At 45.8% G+C, this 21,156-nt stretch overlaps 1 protein-coding gene across 4 annotated transcripts; it reads right to left on the reverse strand.

Annotated features, from left to right (window-relative positions):
• Window positions 1-19: 19 nt before the first annotated feature.
• On the reverse strand, window positions 20-20,889 carry LOC125949936 (phosphatidylcholine:ceramide cholinephosphotransferase 1-like). 4 transcript variants are annotated; one of them, XM_049677443.1, is made up of 4 exons: window positions 20,279-20,889; window positions 2,178-2,895; window positions 1,919-2,097; window positions 20-1,590 (listed from the first exon to the last, which is right to left on the reverse strand). In XM_049677443.1, the coding sequence occupies exons 1-4, from the start codon at window positions 20,342-20,344 to the stop codon at window positions 1,429-1,431; spliced, it is 1,125 nt and encodes a 374-aa protein (XP_049533400.1). In that variant the 5' UTR covers window positions 20,345-20,889; the 3' UTR covers window positions 20-1,428. The 4 variants fall into 4 exon arrangements, with proteins under 4 accessions (XP_049533400.1, XP_049533397.1, XP_049533399.1 ...); XM_049677440.1 differs by lacking the exon at window positions 20,279-20,889 and adding an exon at window positions 13,461-14,548; XM_049677442.1 differs by lacking the exon at window positions 20,279-20,889 and adding an exon at window positions 5,893-7,125 and having other exon boundaries at window positions 2,178-2,891.
• Between the last annotated feature and the right edge of the window lie 267 nt (window positions 20,890-21,156).

Genomic DNA, 21,156 nt, shown 5'->3' on the forward strand with positions numbered 1-21,156 from the left:
AATCACTAAACTACTAATATCATTTTTCTATTTAAAACAATGTATTTCGTTTGATTTTTCTAATAACGTTCGTTTTCTGATACCTGGTATTTTACCTAAAATATCCATCGTAGTTCAACTTCGTTTTACTTTTCGACTTTACGTTCTCTCATTTCTCTGGCTACTATTTACATAAATCCTACCGGAAGGCACATCGAATAATACACACCTCAAATGATTCCGAGATGAATAAGAATAGCAGGTTTGCATCAGGACACGCCAAGTTTAATAATTCTAACACATTACGCTAACCAGCATCACCTATAATTTCACTATTCTGGTCTCACCATTTCTCTTATACAAGGCAGTACTAGGATTGTTTAGTTTACGTTTTAGTTTCAGTTATGGTTCCACAAGAAGGCACACAGGAATAAGTTAACAACAGTCGCAAGGAAATCGAAGGATTTCCAGGAGTATGCAAGCAGCAATGAGCGTTCGCCGCTCACTGCTTTGTCTCTTTTATGTACTGTGTGCTATTGCGTTGATGTGGTTTTCGATCACACCAATGCTCTCCATCATCGTAGAGGGTATTTGAAAAGCAATTTCCTAACTAACGGTCACGCGTCTTTTCTAAGCTATCCAAACAGGCAAAAGGAAATGCATCACAATTCCCTGTTCCTTGTCCTATTCTTATACAGGAAGAATGGGGTTAGTTGTTCTTTTTGGGATCTTGCAGACGTTGTTCACTGTTTTATCACATTTCGATTGTATTGGGGTTCTCTCCTTTTTTTCGATGGTCAAAATGGTTTATGGTCTTTACCACTTTTTACGTGGAGAACTTTATCTAAATGCTAAATAGATCGGCGCTTATCCTATAGAGTGTGGTTCCTTGTATGACAAATCAAATCTCTACCGCCTTTTGGGCACAAGACAAAACACTTAAAAGTCCTACAAAGATATGGTACGTTTAAAACAGTTCGATGTTTCGTTCCATTGGGGGAAAGGATGTTTCCCAGAAGAGATAGCACGACTATCACTAGGTTCTACAAATCAGAACTGGTTATGACCTAGGATAAAGACATCTTTCTCAAAGGGGGAAAGATGATGGAGAGATAATCTGTGTAAGGCGACAGGTAGCTGACAGCATCAAACGGAGCGAGGCTGTAGCTAACAAGCAAGAGTAGCGCATCTTGCCACGAATTACGGTTTGTCTTCGGAAGTCTTTCATTTTTAGTTTTGTTCCCTCCACTCGCGTACTCCTCTCCCACAACCTATTATAATCACATTATCAAGACGGTTCTACCGATGCACACACCCCCGTTCGGAGGGTGTAGTGCACAAGTGTGACCTTATCCGTTTACCTTTCACGAGCGTTGGCGATAGTGGTGTTACGATGGCAGGCGGAGAGACTTCGGTGTCTCGATAGATACTTCTCTCCCCTTAACCGTATCAACTTTCGCGACCCGGCAACTTCGGACTCTTCTTCATCCACGACGCTGGCATCGAAATAGGCAGATCGTACTGGAGTGGTATCGGACCGCGTACGTTACGCTCAAAGTACCGAAAGGCCGGGTACCACCACTCACGGCCTATGTAATTGTTACCGTTTTGCTGCAATATGAAAAAAGAAAATTAATGCAAAATACACGAATGAACCAGTTGTCAAACAACAGATTTCTTAACAGTAAGAACGTACTTAAAATTACAAAAATTACTCAACATTAGCTTCGAAAGAGAGTTCGATTTAGAGCAATATTCGATTTGAATTCATTATTCCATTCCGTAATATTTGAAAGAAACGATTAAAATAACGATCCTACGATCATCTTCTACCGTAATGGAACCAACAACGTTTTCGATAAAAAGCTTCTCAAAAATTGGCTGAAGTGTTGACAGAAAGTTAATTATGTTTAATTAAGGGAACAGATTGAAATCATACCTTCAATAGTAAGCTATTGTTCGCCAGCGTATGGTACGTCCAGAAGAGCCTCGTCGTGGCATAGTATGCAATCAGTACGTCGACCGTATAGTGACCGTGAGCCACCAGTACCATCACCACACCGGTCAAGCTCGCAGCCCAGTACAGCCAGTGAATAGGCCAGAATCGTTTCGGTGAATCTAAGAAGACAATATATATACAAATTACTAAACATGTTCTGATGCGCGGTGATCGTGCTACTCTTAGCCGAGGTTCTTACATTCCGATATCACTAGATAACCCAACACGAGCGTCACCGTGTGCCCACTGTAGATGTAATCACCGCAGTAGATCTGCTTCCCGTTGATCGAAAGACCCATACCGGAAATGAGCTGAAAGGCACGCTTGACGATCACTGTCGCACTGCTGGCGTTCGATTTTGGGCTGCAATAGTAGGTACGGCTCGAGACCGGCAACACCGTCACGTACATCGTCATCGATCGCATTAGATAGAGGATCGAGAGCAGAAGAAACACTCGCCGCATCACGATGAAGCGATGCTTGTGGAAGGTGATCAGCACGACGCAAGAATTCACCACGATCATGATGAGGATTTCGCTCACATCGAGCGCCCAATCCTGCGGTGCTACTCTATCCAGAAATGCATCCGGCAGCGGTTCGTGTGTGTCACGATCGGGTACGCGATCGTGTACCAGCGACAACGATACGGTGGCGAGAAAAAAATTGAAAGCTAGAAACAATAGCGCCAGTAGCGTTTTTCCAATCTCCTTCGGGTACCGCTGCTGATCATCTCCGCGTACCGGCGAGGATACATCAATCTTGATCATGACCGCATCGCTAGCCGGACTTCCTGCCTCGGATTGGCTCTGTTGGTGTTGCTGCGCCGCCGCTTGCTGGTGATACGGCGAGGAAGGATGCTGCGCATAGGGTGGCTGCTGATGCTTTCCCGGATTGTACTCGTACGAATCGGGCACTTCCTGAAAGGAGAACCGAAGAACGAAACGGTAAAAAGGAACTGTTTGTTGTCAGACTCTACCACGCACACCGGATAGGAAGAAAGGAAATGCGTTTTACTTGTTTCGTTTCTTATCGCAAAACACCTTCTTCCTGTGACTTAAAATGACTTTAGGGAACTGTTCATGGGACAGAGTCGCAATCTCTCAAGTCGCTGCGCCTCTGCACAGATGTATTGTTAATGTTCTAAATATATCCTCGCTGAATTCATATCACCTTTATGCAAACACGATACACGATAGCCGGACTATTCTGGGGACAAATAATGTAAGATAACAACATCAAATCAAGGATTGCCGCCAGCGATAGCAAGACTCGATAATATCCCAGAGAACCGTATGCATGAATGGTTAGCATTTATTCCGGTATGCAAACATCTCATACCGTAAACTGACTTCGCCCATCTTTACTTTATATCAACCTTCTTTATCAGCGTCGGTTTTACCACCAGAGAGAAATAGCCTGGTCGGTAGTGTTACCGTTTTAAAGCAAATATTTCTCCTGTACAGTTCTGCCGATAACCGCATGTCTGTGCCACGGAAAAGTGCATTAAGATAAGCCTGGAAATCATCTATAAAGTATTTATTCATTTTATGATTCAAAACAAAACGTTTGGTTGGGCCAAATATTTTGAACAAAAGTACAAAGCTATTTAGGTTCCATGTTAGAAATAGACGCATAACAGTTTCGGCAGTGAAAATCTCTGGTAGTCACTAAAACTATATGACAACTAAAAGCTTCAAACGAAAGCATATGCGGCCTAGAAGAACGATACTGAAAAGAATCTTGATTGGAAAAGCATTCCGAAGTATGTTTTCTTCTGAACGGAATGTAGCTACTTGAATCATAGTGAACTTATCATGTGACTCCATGATATCATATAGTAAATTATAATTATTTTTTGTTTGTTTGCCACCAGTACAAAATAATGTGTATCAGAAGAATCAATAGTTTTACAATAAATTGAAGGTCACTCGTTAACACATTATTTGTGAATGTATTTTGCTTCGTGCAATCAAATAGTTCAGAGATGTTGATTATTAGGTTCCAGATTATTGGCACCATAAAAATATGTTTGTGGTTACAACGGCGTTTTTCTCAGTTGCTCCATCGTACAGCTACACGTTCATGGACAGAGTTGGCGCAGTTATGCCTGGCATGTACGACATCCTGTAGTGGATACGAAGAAAATTAACTGAAACCCTTTCCATTATTGACAACAATTGATAGCCTAAGCTCACTCTATAGCTCATACACACTCGTGAAGGGGACACTTGGGTGAAGAAAATACTCGATGAAGCTCTTTCAACGATCCTCACACGTCAACAGGTATGTGTTTGCCTATTCCGTCAAAATTCCTACTATTCACCGCACTTATCGTCAACGATAAAGCGTCTGTAACGTGACGTTCGTTGTAGACGGTCATGGCTAATCCGCAATTTTAATCCTTGCCTGATTCTGTTGCTATCGTATCATAAGTTCATTAGTAAAAGCGCCGTTGTATGAGTAATGTGCCATGTGTTCCCGTATCCAAAAACGACGGCTCGGCACACTGACGACGGTGATGAGTTGATAAAAATAATGTTTAATCTAAATCGCCCCGCGGCTCAATTTAATCCAGTCGATTGCAACACTAACGTCTTCCGAATGCGCGCGAATGAATGACACGGCGAGCGAGCGATGCTAATGCAGGATAAGGCGCAGAGATTACTTTAGACAAGAGGTTCCCGGATTCCGGCAGCAAACGAACAAAACACGTTGATTCATTCTCCTTTCCGGTCTACTTTGATGCCCCACTGATCTTGTGTCTATCATGCGGGTTACGATCTCCCTAAACGTACTGGAAAAGCAAACTTTACCACTTTTGACACTCATAAAGTGTGACATTGTGTCCCAGTTTCTCTTTTCATTGTCACACTGTGGAACCCACACACTTTTGTTGATAACGCCCCAGCCTAATAAACCCTTCAATAATCGATCATTGGACCCTCTTTATGATTCAGGTTTATGGCCAACGCCGCTCACCGATGCACCGACGGCAACACAACACAGTAGGCGGCATCTATTGGCGGAGTCATAAAGATTGGATGAATGCCAGCCGCGAAATGGCTACCGGAATTGCGATCAAATACACTGCCACGATAACCATATTTCCCGTATCCGGTTGTACTCGACGCACTTGCCGAACTATGGTTGACTTTCCAAAGGACCATTAATCGCATGGTGACGATCGCAATCGCAAGCGTTACCGCGAAGAACGCCATCGACCAGATGATGATTCGATCAGTTCCTTCGATCGAATGCACCCTTCGAATGTGCTCGCGGACCACACTGCGCGATAGCAGTAAATGCCACGATCGAACTACATTTATTAATAGACTTCGAGGGGGTTCTATCGGCCGATCGATCGATCGATCTAGTGAGCGTTAGAAAAACGTCCCACAGAGCAACAAGTAGTTGTTGTCGTGGTTTTAGATTTCACTTTTTAATTTACTATCGACAGTAGTGGTGCGTACGGTTCTCGTCCCACTACTCTTGCTGTACCCCGTTCATCATTCCATAGAGCCCCTTCTTGATGGCAAATTGGCATTCTCCTTGACTCGCGGTGCATACCGGAAAGCGTTCATCGACCACCGGCGACCACAACGACAAGGACGACGACGACAACCACGGTGATGGTTGAACGGAATGATTCATTCGGTCCGTTCCACGAGGATCGTTAACATTTTCATATGACTCAAACCATCAATAATAGCAAATAAAAAAAAAGGCAAATAACAAATACAAAATCCAAGGCTAACCAAGATGGTTGCGATGGTTGGATGTTTCTAGAGATTTTGCGATCGAGTTGGCACAGCGGGTACACACCCCACCGGTGGCGCGCGCACTACTCGCTGGTGTTACTCCTCTGAGGGATTGAATTTCACTCACTCCTACGACGATCAAAGACACCATCTCACTTGCCTGGCACTGTGCGTAACTCCAAGGATACAGGCCATAGGTAGCCGAAAGGCGTTGCATTATCTTCGTCGTAGGCCATGCCGCCTTCAGAAGCACTTTCATCCTCTCTACACGAAGATCACACGAGACCGTTCCGGAAGATCACACAACACCACCCTGGCTGGAAGACACGCACAGAGTACACCTTATTTCTTTTTCGTATCCTTCCGTACGATCAGAGATGTGGCACGCGGTGGAGATCGTCAACGCCAGGAGCGATTCCGAGAACGTCCGGCTGGATACTGAGCGGTTCCCGAGTCGACGTACGTCGCTGTTGCCGTCGAGCAAAACGCAAGCGAGTGAGCGCGCCCACAGCACACTACTCCTCATCAACGTATCGGCCCGGGCCCTTGTGTTGTCGTCGCCATCATAGTAAGCGCCGGTGAGCAGAGTGCTCGGGCAGTTCGGGCGGCTCTCTGGGCTTCTCTCAGTAGATGTAGCGGGGGGTTCGGATTGCAAAACGACATGCAGTGACGCCGCCGTGACCCCACAGCTTCTGCCGCCACCGCCGGGGGTATTATTTACTAATCTCTGCACCTTGAGCTTATCTCGCTAACCCATCGTCTGCTGGAGGCCACTCTGACGCGCTTCTGGTGATGATGCCGCGTAGAGATCATTCAATCTCGCTCAAGAAATTACGTTGCTGCTGTTGCTCTCTTATTGCGTGCTACTGTACGAAATCATGGGGTTATCAACAAAGGGCTTGCTGGGATTGAAAACAACCGAAAAATGCTTTTGAAATACCATTTTGGTGGTTACCTTATTCCAACTCGGAGTCCCAACTACCAAGCCGCCATCGAGCGATAACGTTGCCGTAGGAGAGGTGTTAGTCGTGTGTGTTCGAGGCGCACCTGTCAGTGATAATCACACCCACCTTTTCCCATCATATAAACCCTTATCTGCTACAAATGATCGACACGAAATTCGTTCTTAAAATATCGAATCTTCTCCCTATGGGGGGTTGGCGTGGTCGGTGTACGTCATAAGCTCCCTCTCACCAGCTCTTTGAAGCTGACTGTTTACTAAGCTGCTGCAGCTGGCCCGGGGAGAACGTAAACGCCGTCATTGTTGGGTACTCTGGAAAACGAGGCAAAGCAAACTACACTATCACTGAACGTGATAGGCGTTGCACCTTCTTGTGATGAAAGGTAGTGTTAAATTTTGTGTCTTCGGTCAACTGAAACTGTAGGTAGATTTTGATTGAAAAAAAACACTATTCCAACTACAGATCGATATGCCAATCAACGGAGGAGTCGCAGAGCATAAACGCACGTACATTGTGGAATCTCCGTTCTAATCCTTTCCACGATTGTTTGCGTACTAGTGTAACGTGATATCTTGTCATGTATGTCGTTCTAGTTTATAAGACTAATCAAACATCTTATAATCTAGAACGACATACACCGTATAGCCCTTCAAGCGGTTAACAGAATAATACACAAAGTACAAACACATTATATTTTGCTCCGAAATCTTTTACAGAGCACCTTCTCAGTGATCGACACTCACTCGTAGCACAATCTCGCTACAAAAGGCGATAGATAATCGATATCATATTTCAATTGCTCGAATCAAACAGAATCAATCATGAGGGACATCAGTAGCGACCACCGTTTGTTTTGTTGTGACCATGCTACTGATCAAAGGTTCGCGTACTGATGATGAGGAACACGAACTGTCCCCTCTCTACCAGAAATACAATGGTCCTCTGGCAGGATGGCATCACGCACGCCCGAACGAATGATAATGATCAGTGGAATATTACTTGTCTCATTTGTCACCCTCGGACTCCAGGGGATGCGAGGGAGGGGAATGTCGACATTATGATGGCCTAATTTGTAAAGATAATGTTATGGATGAGCGCGTCCATCGACATTACCATATCATTAGTAGTTTGTCATGTCAGGGTAGAGTAAGCAGAATCCCAAAAATCATCTAGAGTTCAATAACGTGTGCAAGATACCTCCTCTTTTGATCCCATTCTCTTTGTCGAAGTAATTAGCTTTATGATCATTTATGACACGATCACGTGTATTAAAAATGTTCCTTCAACTCGACAGCCTTTCTTCAAAAGAGTTCTGACGGAACCACCTATACTGTTGATAACGAATGCTGACTAACGTCACCACCACCAATCTCTTGCACTTTTCGGCAGTAGATCTTATCTGACAGGCCAATGCCAATGGGCGTGTGGGCGAGAAGCGATTGCACTCCTTCGCTGTTGCTTGTAATGTGTGTACAACAAACCCTGACTAACTACAAAAAGAACAAATGAACGATAAACATACAAAATAAAAACTGGCAGCTCATCTTATCAGCAGAGTGGTTGTGTGTGTGTGTGTGTGTGCCGACGGAACACATGGTGGCGCACCTCTTGTTTGCCGCTTGAGTATTGTTAGCTTGATTGACAATCGCGCGGCGCGGAGCGCGTAACAGTCATCCACCACCATCTTGTGAGAATTTGCATGGCACGAGTACATGTGCACTCGCGGCCTGATAGCCAATCGGCACGAAGAAGAAGGAGTAGAAGAAGTAAAAAAAAAGGAACAGTGTGAATCAGTTTCCACCCATAACAACCTTGATAACCAGCGAGTGATAATGAAGTGTCGAAGCCCCGACAGCTTCGCGGTTTCCTCGCGTGTCAACCTCTTCCCTTTCTCCCATCCTTCATGCGCTTCTAATAATATAAATGCGAGAATGCGTGCGACACCCCCTCCTCCCACAAAAGATTTCTATCTATTAATTGACGTGCGATCCACGGCAATGCTTCCGTATTCTGGTTTAGTCTGGTGTTGAGTACAAATTGGAACTAAACAGCGATCGTGCGACTGCGAATCGGAATGTGCACACACACGTCGCGAAACTAAAGACGCATTTCCGTTGAGTCGAGCCAAGAATGCATAAATTCGCTGACGAAGCAATAGTGCACGCCGCACGCACGCAGCACCATTTGCATACCAGGCAACGGTGACCAACCGGTGCAGAGCGAGGTGGTTGTGGTGTGCCCAGGGGGGGTTCCGCCAGCTATCCAATTACTTATTCAGACGCTGGCCTGCGACGGGAGGCACTTGTTTACTTGTATATGTCGCCGACTATCCGTTAGCGTCGCGTACGTACCAATCAATGTTTATCAAATTCCTCTACCGATCGTCTGCAGCCCAAATCAATAGTTTATGATACTTTTGTGAGCGTCAAGTTATACTAACATTCTGTGGAATTAAAATGTATTTAAAATTCAAAAGAATGTATTGTAAAAAAAAACTCGCTAGTAAGTAAACGAGCCTTTGTCGAATGATAAAAAACGAATAGGCACCACTATTGTTCTAACATTAAGTAGATTGAAATTCAAATTAGTTCAATAATTTAGCATATGGTTTTCATTATGGTACATTGAAAAGAATTCTTAAATATAGACACAAAAAATCATAACAAAAAAGGAATTACTTCCCACAAAACGACCAAAAATGTGTCTGTATCTCACATTCTGACGCCACAATCACACTCAGTAGGTGAGTCTTTTATAAAGCAAAAGTCATCTTTATTGATGTTTTTTGACCGATTTTTTTTCATTCCTCCATCAAGGCCTACCCCCTCCAGCATGGCCATTTTCGTGTTTTGCTGGGATTTCCGCTCCAAATGGCCACCACTGCAAACACTCAATAGGGTTGAAAATAGATAGCTAGAGTGTATGCAAAAGCGATGACTTGTCATTGTTGAGGAGTGACTCCTTAAGGTTTGCGGTCATGAACGGTCATGGACGACACGTGCGAAATGTGTCGCTCGTTAACGCTTCAATTTAGTTTTTACAATTACTAAATCCACAAAAAATAATTTCTCGACATTCGGAAGAAGAGCTATTTTCTGAGCGATGCACTAACCGCTCCTTAGACTATGATGGCGGCTGCGCCACGTTATCACGTTCGATGCAAATATCATATCTTTTATTGAATGGAAACGCATTCCCAGGTAACAGTTCATTATTTCATATTATTTCAAATATTTCACAGGCGGAACCAACCTGAGAGTTTGCTGTTATACATTTTTTTATATTTTAGTAATGCAAAAGAAAAGATATGCGTTAATGTTCTCATTGTTCTCAAGAAGAACACATCACTTCATTAACTAAAATCATCTAGCTATACTATATTTTCAGTGGCTGGTCTTAATTTTATTTTTTCTATGATTTGAGATATAATATTCTGCCATGCGTTATTAGTTCTTCTGAGCTGAAGAAGAGAACGGTTCCGTCTGCTTCCTCACACCGATCACGTAGTGGGCTAACCCGCTTTGCTTTGGCCGTACACATACATACGATCGCCATCATCAGCTGTTATTTGAAAAAAAAAGCGAATCACCGTTCGGTCGCTTGGCCTATAAATAATCGATCAATCCCCGTTGGTCCGTATGTGCCCAAAGCGACATGCAGATGAGCGCGGCATGCATCTTCTTCCTGTTTGTAAATGAGTCAATCAAACCGTCCGCACCAACAGCTGATGGTCATGGATGGACGACGCGCTGCATCGCGCTTCTCGCCACGATGGCAATCACAAAGAAAGGCCAGGTGGGTGGATCCAGGTCGCCAAACCAAACTGTTGGCTATAAGAACCACGAGAATGTTCCGTACGCTGTCTGACGCACGAACAGCACACGTACCATCCCCCATATATCGACGAAGTTACTACTGTGTGATGGTCGTTGGTGATGGAAGATTCGAGCGATTTATGCGAGTCGCTCCAAGAAGATCGTCCATCTCGATATGGCTCATTTGCGAAACGTCGTATGACGCACTCGTGGTCGCATCTGAAAATCAAAAGATCGACGAGAGATGTCCACCGACGAGCAGACTGAGACATTCAATCAGCGCACACACACACAGCGCAATTCAAGAACATTCTGGTTACGGAATAGACACAATAATAATGTTGCTTTTACAGCTTTATTGGCCACCGGAAGGTCTAGAGGTGTGGTGTCCACGGTCTGCCATTATAAGCGGAATTCGTTGCACAACAGGCACGACGATGACAACGACGCACCATCTCTCAATAGTTGGTCAAGGACTCCAGCACGTGTGTGCGGCGGGACCCCGGGTGTGGATAAAGTGTGAAGAAGTGAGTTCTCGAGAGTGTACTCAATGCCATCGATGCGCTAGGGTGGTGTCTGTTGTTGATCTTCTCCCGAAACCTACCTACATACCTACGTACAGGGTGTCGCATTAAAAATGATCATAAAAAATATTGAACCTTTTTCATGTGTTTTTTCCCAAGCTCATTAGTAGACTTCTACTAAATGATTTATAAAAAGTTTTTTTCAAAAAAAGTAGAGACCTATCTCGAGCGGTGCGACCACATTACATAATTGGTAAAGATCACCCAAAGATAAACGGGGCTCGAAATTCAATCAGATCAATACGAATTGACAAAAGAGGTAAAAATCACTGGACCTCCATGTATCGGTTGATCGTAAATGACTTAAAGGCATCGCCTGGAGCTAGTGTATTACGCCACTTCACTACAGTTGGAAAAATCAAAGCTCTGCGAACGGAGAGATCGAAGCTACGCAAGGAAAACATACTTGCCCTCTGACGTGTTCTCTGATCAAAAACTGGTCACGATCGTTTCAGCCTCAGGATGCTATAACCTCTTAAGGACCAACAATCTCACAAAGAATTAAAAAATGATGTTCCCTACCAAACATCTCATTAGAGTTAAATGTTTAAAATAGTTGAGTCCAATGGGAGTACTTGAAATTTGTAAAACAAGCAGCGTTTAAAAGCATATTGTAGCCTAGATCAATAGTTTGAAGAAGCACGTAGTACCCTGGGTCACGGAAAACTTGGACAAGTCTGATTTTTTGTTAAGACGATGAATTTGGATAAATTTCAGATAAATGGGTTTAAAGTGAAAGAAACCTGCCACAAATCACTTTAAACTTCAGTAAAATGCACTTTGAACTTCAAATTTGTGCATTTTTTACGGGACACTCTGTTTAAACCCTTGATGTGCCACCCCTTCTGAGCGATAACATTCTTCTCTAGCATCTATTAGGTACGGGGGGTTGAAGCTGAGATTTGCAATGTTTGTGTCAACAAGCACGCAGTTTGTGTAAACTATTATCCCAACGAACAGCTAGTGTCACACACTGGCCCCTGGGGGGTAGGGGGTTCTGTTTACTACCTCGATCTTGTCGAGTACCTTCGAACACACTCTAATGCGTTCCGCGTACCCCGTGAGTCATTAGAGAGGGAGAGAGATAGAGCAGGCCCGTCGCTAAGTAGAGAAATCCATTTCAAGTGCGATGAATGGCAGTTGCTGATTAGTGGCTGTCTGTTAACACACTGCAGCCACTGCACACAATGGGGCAGTGGTGGAGGGATCTAGAAGCCAGCCTTCAAGTGCAACCCAACGCTATCGCTGTGTAGGTGAATCAACAATTTGTCCACCTGCCGTCACCGTCGAGAAACTTCCTCCTAGAGCGACAGTGGTGTGCACGGTAGATAGACCAACTACAATGTTGGTTGCGTTGTTTGCGTCACATGTTCGCGTTGTGGAAGGATGGTAAAAAAAAAGTCCTCCGCATAGTCACCTGAACGAAATGTGGCCATTTGAATGGTTCCGCCGCCGCCGCGGCCGCGTTGGTGACTTGTCTGGCTTCCGATCTACGCGGCGCGCCACAAGTCGCAATAGTATATGAGAGGAAATCGAATCGTACAGACCACCCTGCGCTGCTGTTGTGGTCGACGAGTTGGTTGACATAATTTTGCGGCGTAAATCGAGCTACGGAGGATCGTAGACCCGGAATACGCCGGATTAGCATTTGTTTTGACCGAGTGGCAGACACGCGCGCCCGCACACACACACGCATGAGACGCTAATTTTCGACGATCCTACCCATTTACTTCCAACAAAAATAGTACAAAAATCGTACGCAAGCGCCAGCGTAAAGGCCGACATCCACCTTCATGGATTCCCATCATTCCCAGCACGAAGCTCTTAACACTTTCACGACTCACCACTAACGATAGAATTAGCGAACTCAATTAGCAGATCATCATAGACAGCACGCGTCATTTTGATTAAAACAGGCAGAGTTAAAGGTAAATGGAAAACTTTTTGCAATTTATCTTTTCTGAACTTTTTTCCGTCTAATTAGCGATCAACAAACGGAAAAACTTCGCATGATGAATGATATTGCTTGCAAAATTCTTCCTGCCCAGAGCCACGCAATCTATGGCTACTCTGCATTTAAACAAATCCATGGAATGCATGATCGTGGATGGCGCCCTGAAAACACGGAACAGACAGACCTGACCTGACCTGTCTGTCTGCCCCAGGCCGGCGCTACCAGCCGTTCCGTTTGTTGTTTACTCTTCTCATGCCCTATTTTATCAACAACCAATGTTTTGTCGGAGATGGGGAAGCGCGTGTTGTATGACGGTGGACAAAGAAATATTATTTTTGGATCCCATTCAACACAATCGCGATCGATGCGGCGGCGTCGCAGTGTGCGGCGCAGTTCGCGGATCACTTACTTCGTAGTGCAGCTTCCGGAAGGTAGAACAGTTGAAGTACAGCTTCTCGTAGATGGTCTTCATCATGCTGGTACTCTTCTTCGCTTTCGGCGTGTAATGGGCCATTCCCAACACAGGATCAACGGGAAAATTTAAAAGACGACCAGTGGAGTTTTCGTAACACGTGTGGCAACCACGAGGAGTTCTCTCTTCCGCTACACCCCAAACCAGCTGCGTCCGTAATCACCCCGATAAAAACAAACACCCGAAATAGATGCCCGGATGTTAAATGGCACTTTGCGACGACGACGAAGATTCCGGAAGCGAGACCCGCTTCTCTGTTGACGGTCTTTTTGGGTTATTCCACGATACCGACGACAAGGCCACAACACTACTGTGGCCGGGGGTATTGTTGTCACGGTTCACAATGATTCCGTTCCACGGGCAATCAAGGCTGTGGTGTCGCTAGCGCCTAGCGGTTAATATGCGAACACTGCTCTGTGGCACTGAAACACCAGCAGCAGCATCATAGGACTGTGACCACACCGGTCATTGCACTCGCGCGCACTGTTGCACCGGAGCACTCCCGTCGTGGTACAAACAAGGGGTTTTCACAGATTCCTGCTGCTGCTGCTGCTGCGAAGAAGAAGAAACGCCAACTTTCGTTGTTCACGACGCAACGGCCACTGCGATGACTAGGAAACTGCGGAGCGCGATTAACGCATACCGCTTTCGCCTGCTGCTGGCCACAACACACTCGTCGTCGCTTATCGCTACCTGATGCTGCTGATGCTGTCAGGTCAACGGCAACAGCGTGATCGATTGCACAGCGTGAGCAGAGCCGTCGTCACTAATTGATTGAATTTTACTGGATCGCGGGAAGGGTTGGAGGTGGAGAGGATGGACGAAGAAAAACCGTTTCATTAAACCGTTATCATCTCACTCAAACAATGGCCACAGCATGGGAGGACTATGTGTGCAGGTTTTCTTTTCTTCTTTTGAATACGCAGCACGTTTCGATGCCTTCGAAGGCCGGTTTACAACTTGCGCCAGACCCCACAAGAACGGCCGCAACGGCTGCTTTGAACCGTTGTACAACGCACACACACACACGGAAGCGCGCCGGGCCCATACCAATACCAACTCCACCGCCAATTCAAACGGACCGCGAGTCGGCGCCGAACGCATCAGGAGCAATGGCGTGGGATGGGGGGTGCACTTGTTGTGATTCCTTCGAGAGAAAGAGAGAGAGAGAGAGAGAGAGAGAGAGAGAGAGAATACGGTGCGCAAAGGTAAACAAACGATGCAACACGAACACACGCGCAAATGCACCGGTGAGATAGTGTGCGTTATCGTCGCGATCGTTGATCGTTGATCGTGAGAAATGCGCCAGAGAGACTTTTCATCATTTTCTCTCAATTTTCCACGTGACTTGTGTGTGCGTGTGGGGTGGATCAATGATCGTGCACAACAAACACGATCGCACCAGCAAACTGCATCGATCGATCTTTCGAGAGTTTTCCTTTATGTTTTTCCTCTGAATGTTCGGTATTTAAGATTAATTTCATCTTCACGTGACGATCACCGACGATCGATGATTGAGCTTGATTGATTGAGCCAGAGAATAAAAGCCGTAGTGAGGTTGTTTTGAGAAAGAAAAAAATCTAACTAATTCTCAAATGCCCCCAAACTCATTGCCATGTGTGTAGCCGCGTTCCTCCGGTCCCGCGGTAGCGATAACAATAAATGAACGGTAGCGCGGAGGTGTGATGAGGTGAGGAGATGTGTTAACGGCGGCATGCACTTATGCACGGCCGAAGGAAATGTGAAAATAGATTCCTCTCGAAGTAATGCGGAAGTAGTTGCCTTGATGATCGTGCTTCGGCTAATAACTACCTGGAAGGTGGGAGAGTGCTGGGCAGCACAAGGCCAGCAGCCACGAGGGCCGAAGCGAAGATCATGTTTCTTTTCCAGATGTTTCCATTTGAAAATAACGAATATTAACCAAACCACCACCACTGTGTGTTGATCGGAGTTTCGATTTCAAAGAAATTCAAACGTTTGATGTTTTGGCACAAATTGGCTTCCCGGAACTCAGCTATAAGATGCATTTCATCGACAGGTATAATGTATTGAATGTAGGACGCTAACCAAACCACACCACTCAAATACTTTGGCAGCTTTCTATTAACACTAACATTGAATGAGGCCAAAGGAGGAGCGCTACATGCAGGTCAACAATTCCTTGAAATAGACCATAGACAGATGCACAATTGTATTGTCTCTGTATGATGAGTGCCCCCTTTCCTGGTGCACTTCCCCTGCGATAATTACGGAGTAGTTTCACTCTTTTCACAACGTTCAATAGATTGTATAACAGCCAGCCGAGGTTTAGTTATCTTCAAACTCAATTTGTTTAAATATCCGTCCACTTTACGGTCTTCAAAGAGGCAACCACGCACCTCGCTCGATCTGCAACAGTTTGTAATTAGATAAGGGAAGCATTTTAAAGGGCCAGGCCGGTACACGCAGCAGCACCGGTGACATAACGGGCATTCCGTTGCCTGCGACCTTCCGCGTCGAACGCGTGAGTCATCGTCGTGTCTAGTCTTTCAAACGGCGTGGCGTGGGGGGTACACGCCGCACCGATGACGATGACGAGTGTGTAGGAATTCCATGACCCCACACGCCATGTCTCGCGCCGATGCCGCTGGGAACGCCACGGGCAATGGACGGAGGAATCGGTGACGCCAACAAGTGACGTGTGCGCTCGCGATGGAGATGCTCGGAGAAGGTATCTTACTGTAGAGTTTGGGTTTTGGAAAATATGTTCCATATTGTGTGACATTTGAAAGCGGAAGGCCAGAACCTGAACTCGCCCCAATGCAGCGCGTGGCTGGGCAACAGGAAGCAGCAACAGAGCTCTGGAACACCAACGGAAACGATAAACAGTGGTTGTTGGCGCTTCACACACCAGCAAGTCCTGTGAGGCGTGGCAAAGGCCATCGGTGGAGCTATGAAAAGTCGGCCACCAGGACACTCGTGCAATCCCTGGTTGGTCGGACGAAAAAGAAGGAAAATCCATTATCGACACGCACACTGCTCTCCTGAGGTGCTGAGGGAAGTGTGGGGTGTTGCATGCCATAACCACCACCACCACCACCACCACGACAAGCGGTCTAAGCACCGTCCTCCTGCATGTCCTTACGATTGTCCCTGTGTGGCCTAGTTTACGGAGAAGCCGTGGGTTTCGACTTGATTGTTGTGACTCGTCCCCGGGCTTTAATCCTTTCCTCCCTCTCCCCTTCGCAGGCCAGTGTACTCGACACACCCAGCAGCAGCATTGTCGTCAATTACGGTGCCGGCATGCACAAGGCTCGGTGATCCTGGTACTACTGGCGCTGCTGCGCGGATGTAAAATGAGGATAAACGACATTCTGAATAGCGTGACATTTCCGTGAATTGCTGCCCATCATTTCTTTCCATTTTGTGCTGACCAAGCGCTGCGACGAGCGCTTTCTCCACTTTTACTCGTTGTGTGTGAGTGTGCGATGGTTTCGTATGTAAGTGGCATGATACTAGAGAGATCCTAGAATGAACAAGAGCCCAGTTCCCAGAGACGTAATTTCTTAATAATCCCCACACCCTTCCCAAAGGCTTCAACGCGTGACACGCAGGGACAGGCTGTGTATTAGAACCGATAATCAATTTTCAAGTCCCACAAGCACAGAAGAAGTTGCTTCACCTTTCCCTATGGTGGCCATAATAAATGATTACGCGTAAATCATAGCCGTTGGTACGTCACCGATTGGGGGGGTTGCGTGCGCTGCTATCACCCCCTGGATGGCTCTGAATCCCGCCCCTGTGGACACACCTTGGGCAATAAACAGTTTCACAAAAGGGAGTGAGATTCTCTAAGGACACTCAATGGTGGCGCAGGCTAGACGTTGAGAAATTGAAACGTCCGAAATCGAGTAAGTCCGTTCGGTAAAGGGATTCCGAGTGCTTATACTAGGAGCGCGCAGGAACTACTGTCTAGGAGTTGATGTTTTAATAATTAATATGGTATTTTTTTAGATAGTTCTTATAATATTAGACAAACAATGCGTATGTCAGGGAAGACCTTCAGATGGCCGATCAGTAGACGAAATTATGTGAAGATGATAAATCGTTGAGGCATTTCAGAAATTTCATGTATTTTATAACAGATATGTAAAATCATCGCTCGTTTACTAAGGGGATGTGTTCCAGTTCAAATCGCGATTTAACAGATTATACGATAATGCTCCAATGAAATGAAAAGGAAAGAAAAAGAATTAGGTTTCCTCTTTAACACTTGACCATTTGAGATCACACGAAATTCTTCTACCATCGAAAATATGCGTAAAGTGTGTAGCTAAGAGTAAATATACTTGCTATGAGACATTATTTGTAGTACTCGTGGAATCTTCTGCTTTAGGAAGAAATTTAGGATTTAGGAAGGATCCTATACCTGCTCCTCCTGCTCCATCCTGCTTTAGGATTTAGGAAGTCTACTGGCTTGGTATGACTGAAACATATCTCACACGGCGATGGATTATCTGATTTAACAACACAAATGACATTGGAGTGCGAGTGACGCCAGTGAGCCTTTTGATTAGAGGTGATAAGCATGAAGGAAAACGCGATTCATTGATCGCCATTTCGGGTCGATCTCCACACGTGTTTTTTCAGCAGCAGTACTTGACCTTCAAACTGTTGAAAGTTTATTCCGTATTCGTGCTTCATCGCGGGACGCATGAGGCCACGTGAGCAATTTAGCAATTTTATGCCCTTTTTTTAAGCAACACAGTGTCATTTCCACACGATATCGATGCACCCTCGCTCGCTTATGCAAGAAAAGTTGTGTTACGAAGGAGAAAACATAAGAACACACACAGAAAGAAATTGTGTAAACTAATAAACGTTTCGGCTACTTTAAGGTAAGCTAGTGCAAAGGCACGCGACGCAGAGGGAGTTGAAGTTTATGAACAGAAACCGCGTATTGCCGGCAGCACAACGAAGGAGAGCACGAAACGAAACGAAAGGTCACCAAACATGACATTGCAGCAGCGTGGTGTCGTGGCGCTTCATGCGTTACCACCGCTTGGGGTATGTTGGTGTCAATTAATGGCTCACCGAGAGGGTTCATGCTTCACTGCTGATAGCCTCGTTCCATCCTCGAGCCATTCAAGGGCGCGCCCCGTAAGGTGGGTAAATGGAATGCACCACCTTCGGCAGTTCGCGTTGCCCAAAGGCGAATGATCGGATGAAACGGGAGCTCAGTGCGTTGATAAGAGTACCGCGTCCGCCAGCGAAATGTCTTATCGCGCCGTTACAACACGCCGGTGATGAATGTGCAGTTTTCTGCTAAATCCAACGTTAAAGCATCGTGACCTGCTTCTAGCTTCTAGGTAGGTGAGTCATACGCCCCCCGGCGCCAAAACAAGTGGCACTCTTTACGTACCACGTGTTACATAGAATCCGTAATGACTCACTCCCGCGAACGAACGGGATAGATGTACGGTCATAAGGTAATCTCTTAAAATACAAATGAGATGAACTTCAATGAGATCACATCCATCGTATGTTGCCGGTTAGCGCGCTGTATCAGTCATCATCAATCCACAATCCTTCTCTGCTTCCTCATGCGAGTGTAGCAGGTCTAAAAGATGAAAATCAAGTGTCTGTAAAATCAGCTGGTATACTACAACCAAACACATCGAAATGTGTTTGTTTACACGTCGGGATAACACATCTGAGGCTACTTTTCTCGCCTCCAAAGTGCGCGAGCGAAGCCAACGAATGTATTTCAACTGCTGCTCCGATTGCGATTGTCTTCACTCGCGTTATTCCGGATAAAAAATGCATCCGCATTGTTTCGTTTAACGAAAAGCTTAATTTCGTTAGAAAGAAATACATTTGGAGGCCAATTAAATGAACGGAAATGACCAGGAAGTCTTGCAACTGGTTATAAGTTATTCCAGCTGTTTATTGTTGTAACGGTCCACCGACAGCGAAGAGGCGGGCGTGTGAGTATCTCCGTGAGGGCAGGGCGGAACTAAATAAACGTATTTCGCATTGATCTGTTGACCTTCGCGACGTTCGCTCCAGTCTAGTCTGAGGTTTTGGAGACGCAGCCAACCCTAATCAGTGCTCCAAAAATATACCACACAGAAACCTCAAATCCAAAATACTTGGACTACTTTGACTGTATCAGAGGCAGGCGTGCGACCCTTCTTTGGTGACGTCTTTACTTGCCAATTTCCGGACATTCCTTGGCCTGCGACAAGCGGTGGTCTTATGAATGAAATTTAAAAATAGTTCCATCAAAAACCATTTACGAGACGTTCGTGTGTGACTGTCTGCTGTTTGGTTTGAATGTTTTGGGATTGCTGTTTACTCATTCATAACTCGAAGCTCGTTCCGCGTATCCTCGGTTGGCGACGGAAGCGATTCTGGTGTAGAAAGTGGTGTAGAATTTTGTTCCAGAACGAGTCCGATTGTAACGTCAGCGTGTAGCGGAGGCAATGGGTTGGCTTATTATAGGACGAAAGTGACACGGCGGAAGCTATTTTTAGAGAACCGCTGCTGTGGCCACGGTTTGGAGTGTGGGAAATGACAATTCGATTGGTAATCGATCTGCCGTCAATCTGGCCTTTTGGAACTCCTCGCACATCCACTCGGGTAAGGTGCTTCAACCACCAAACCGAGTTAATGATCAACATAATACCTTTTACCTTTCCTAACTATGTATGCGTGTAAAATTAATTTAAAACAAGACTCCATTCTAAGGCAAATAAAGAAACAGGTAAACTTACCAGCTCACCAGCCGTTTTCAGATCCAACTGCGGAGTCCCTTTCTTTCCTCGAGTGTTGATTTCCATGATCCTCGTTGTCCTGGAACACTCTTCTCGTGCTGGTTCGCGAAAAGCGAATACACGTATTTGCCGCTCCTTTGGGAGAACAGCAAGAACGGAAGCCACGGCGACACTTGTGCACACACGCCGCCCTCAGGTAGCTGGGCAGGCCACAGAGGACACACGGAGTAGACCAAGCCTCTCGCTCTCTGTTGCTGGTGATATCAGACCCCACGGGAGACCGGTAAGGTGCACGTTTTTATCGGGCGTAATTACGAACACACTTTCATATTAACTGCGCTAAATCAATTTGGCTTTTCCTCGCCGTTGTTCTCGTTCGGTGATGTGTTTGAATTGCTTAGCGCGCGGGCGGGCTAGCGAACACGTTATTGTTGGGGAATATTTTAAAAATGATGTAAACCGCGCATTTTCACTTTTAGCCACCGCAATAATCCCCGCAAATTTAAATAAACCTTTACACGAGGTAAATTTGAAACAAACCACACGAGCACTCTCTCTCAACGGCGCGGTAACACAAAAATTAAAACAAAAACTGTTCTTTGGGACGGCGCCAAAAAAACTTGAGCGACTGAACGGCGAAAGCGTGTGCGTGAAACCTGTACGAAATTCAGGTAAACATAAGCCTGCCACAGACCGCAAGCGGCGCGTGCGGAACGTTTCGCCGCGTACGAATAAGCCTGCCATAGACCGCAAGCGGAGCTTGCGGCGCGGACGGAACGGTTCGCCGCGGATGAAGCGGCAACACATACCGGTTGCGGTGCGTGCGGCGCGGCACGGCCGTTATAAGCCTGCCACAAACCGCAAGCGGCGCGTGCGGT

This window comes from Anopheles darlingi, chromosome 2 (genome assembly GCF_943734745.1).
Source record: "Anopheles darlingi chromosome 2, idAnoDarlMG_H_01, whole genome shotgun sequence".
Classification (NCBI taxonomy): Eukaryota; Metazoa; Arthropoda; class Insecta; order Diptera; family Culicidae; genus Anopheles; species Anopheles darlingi.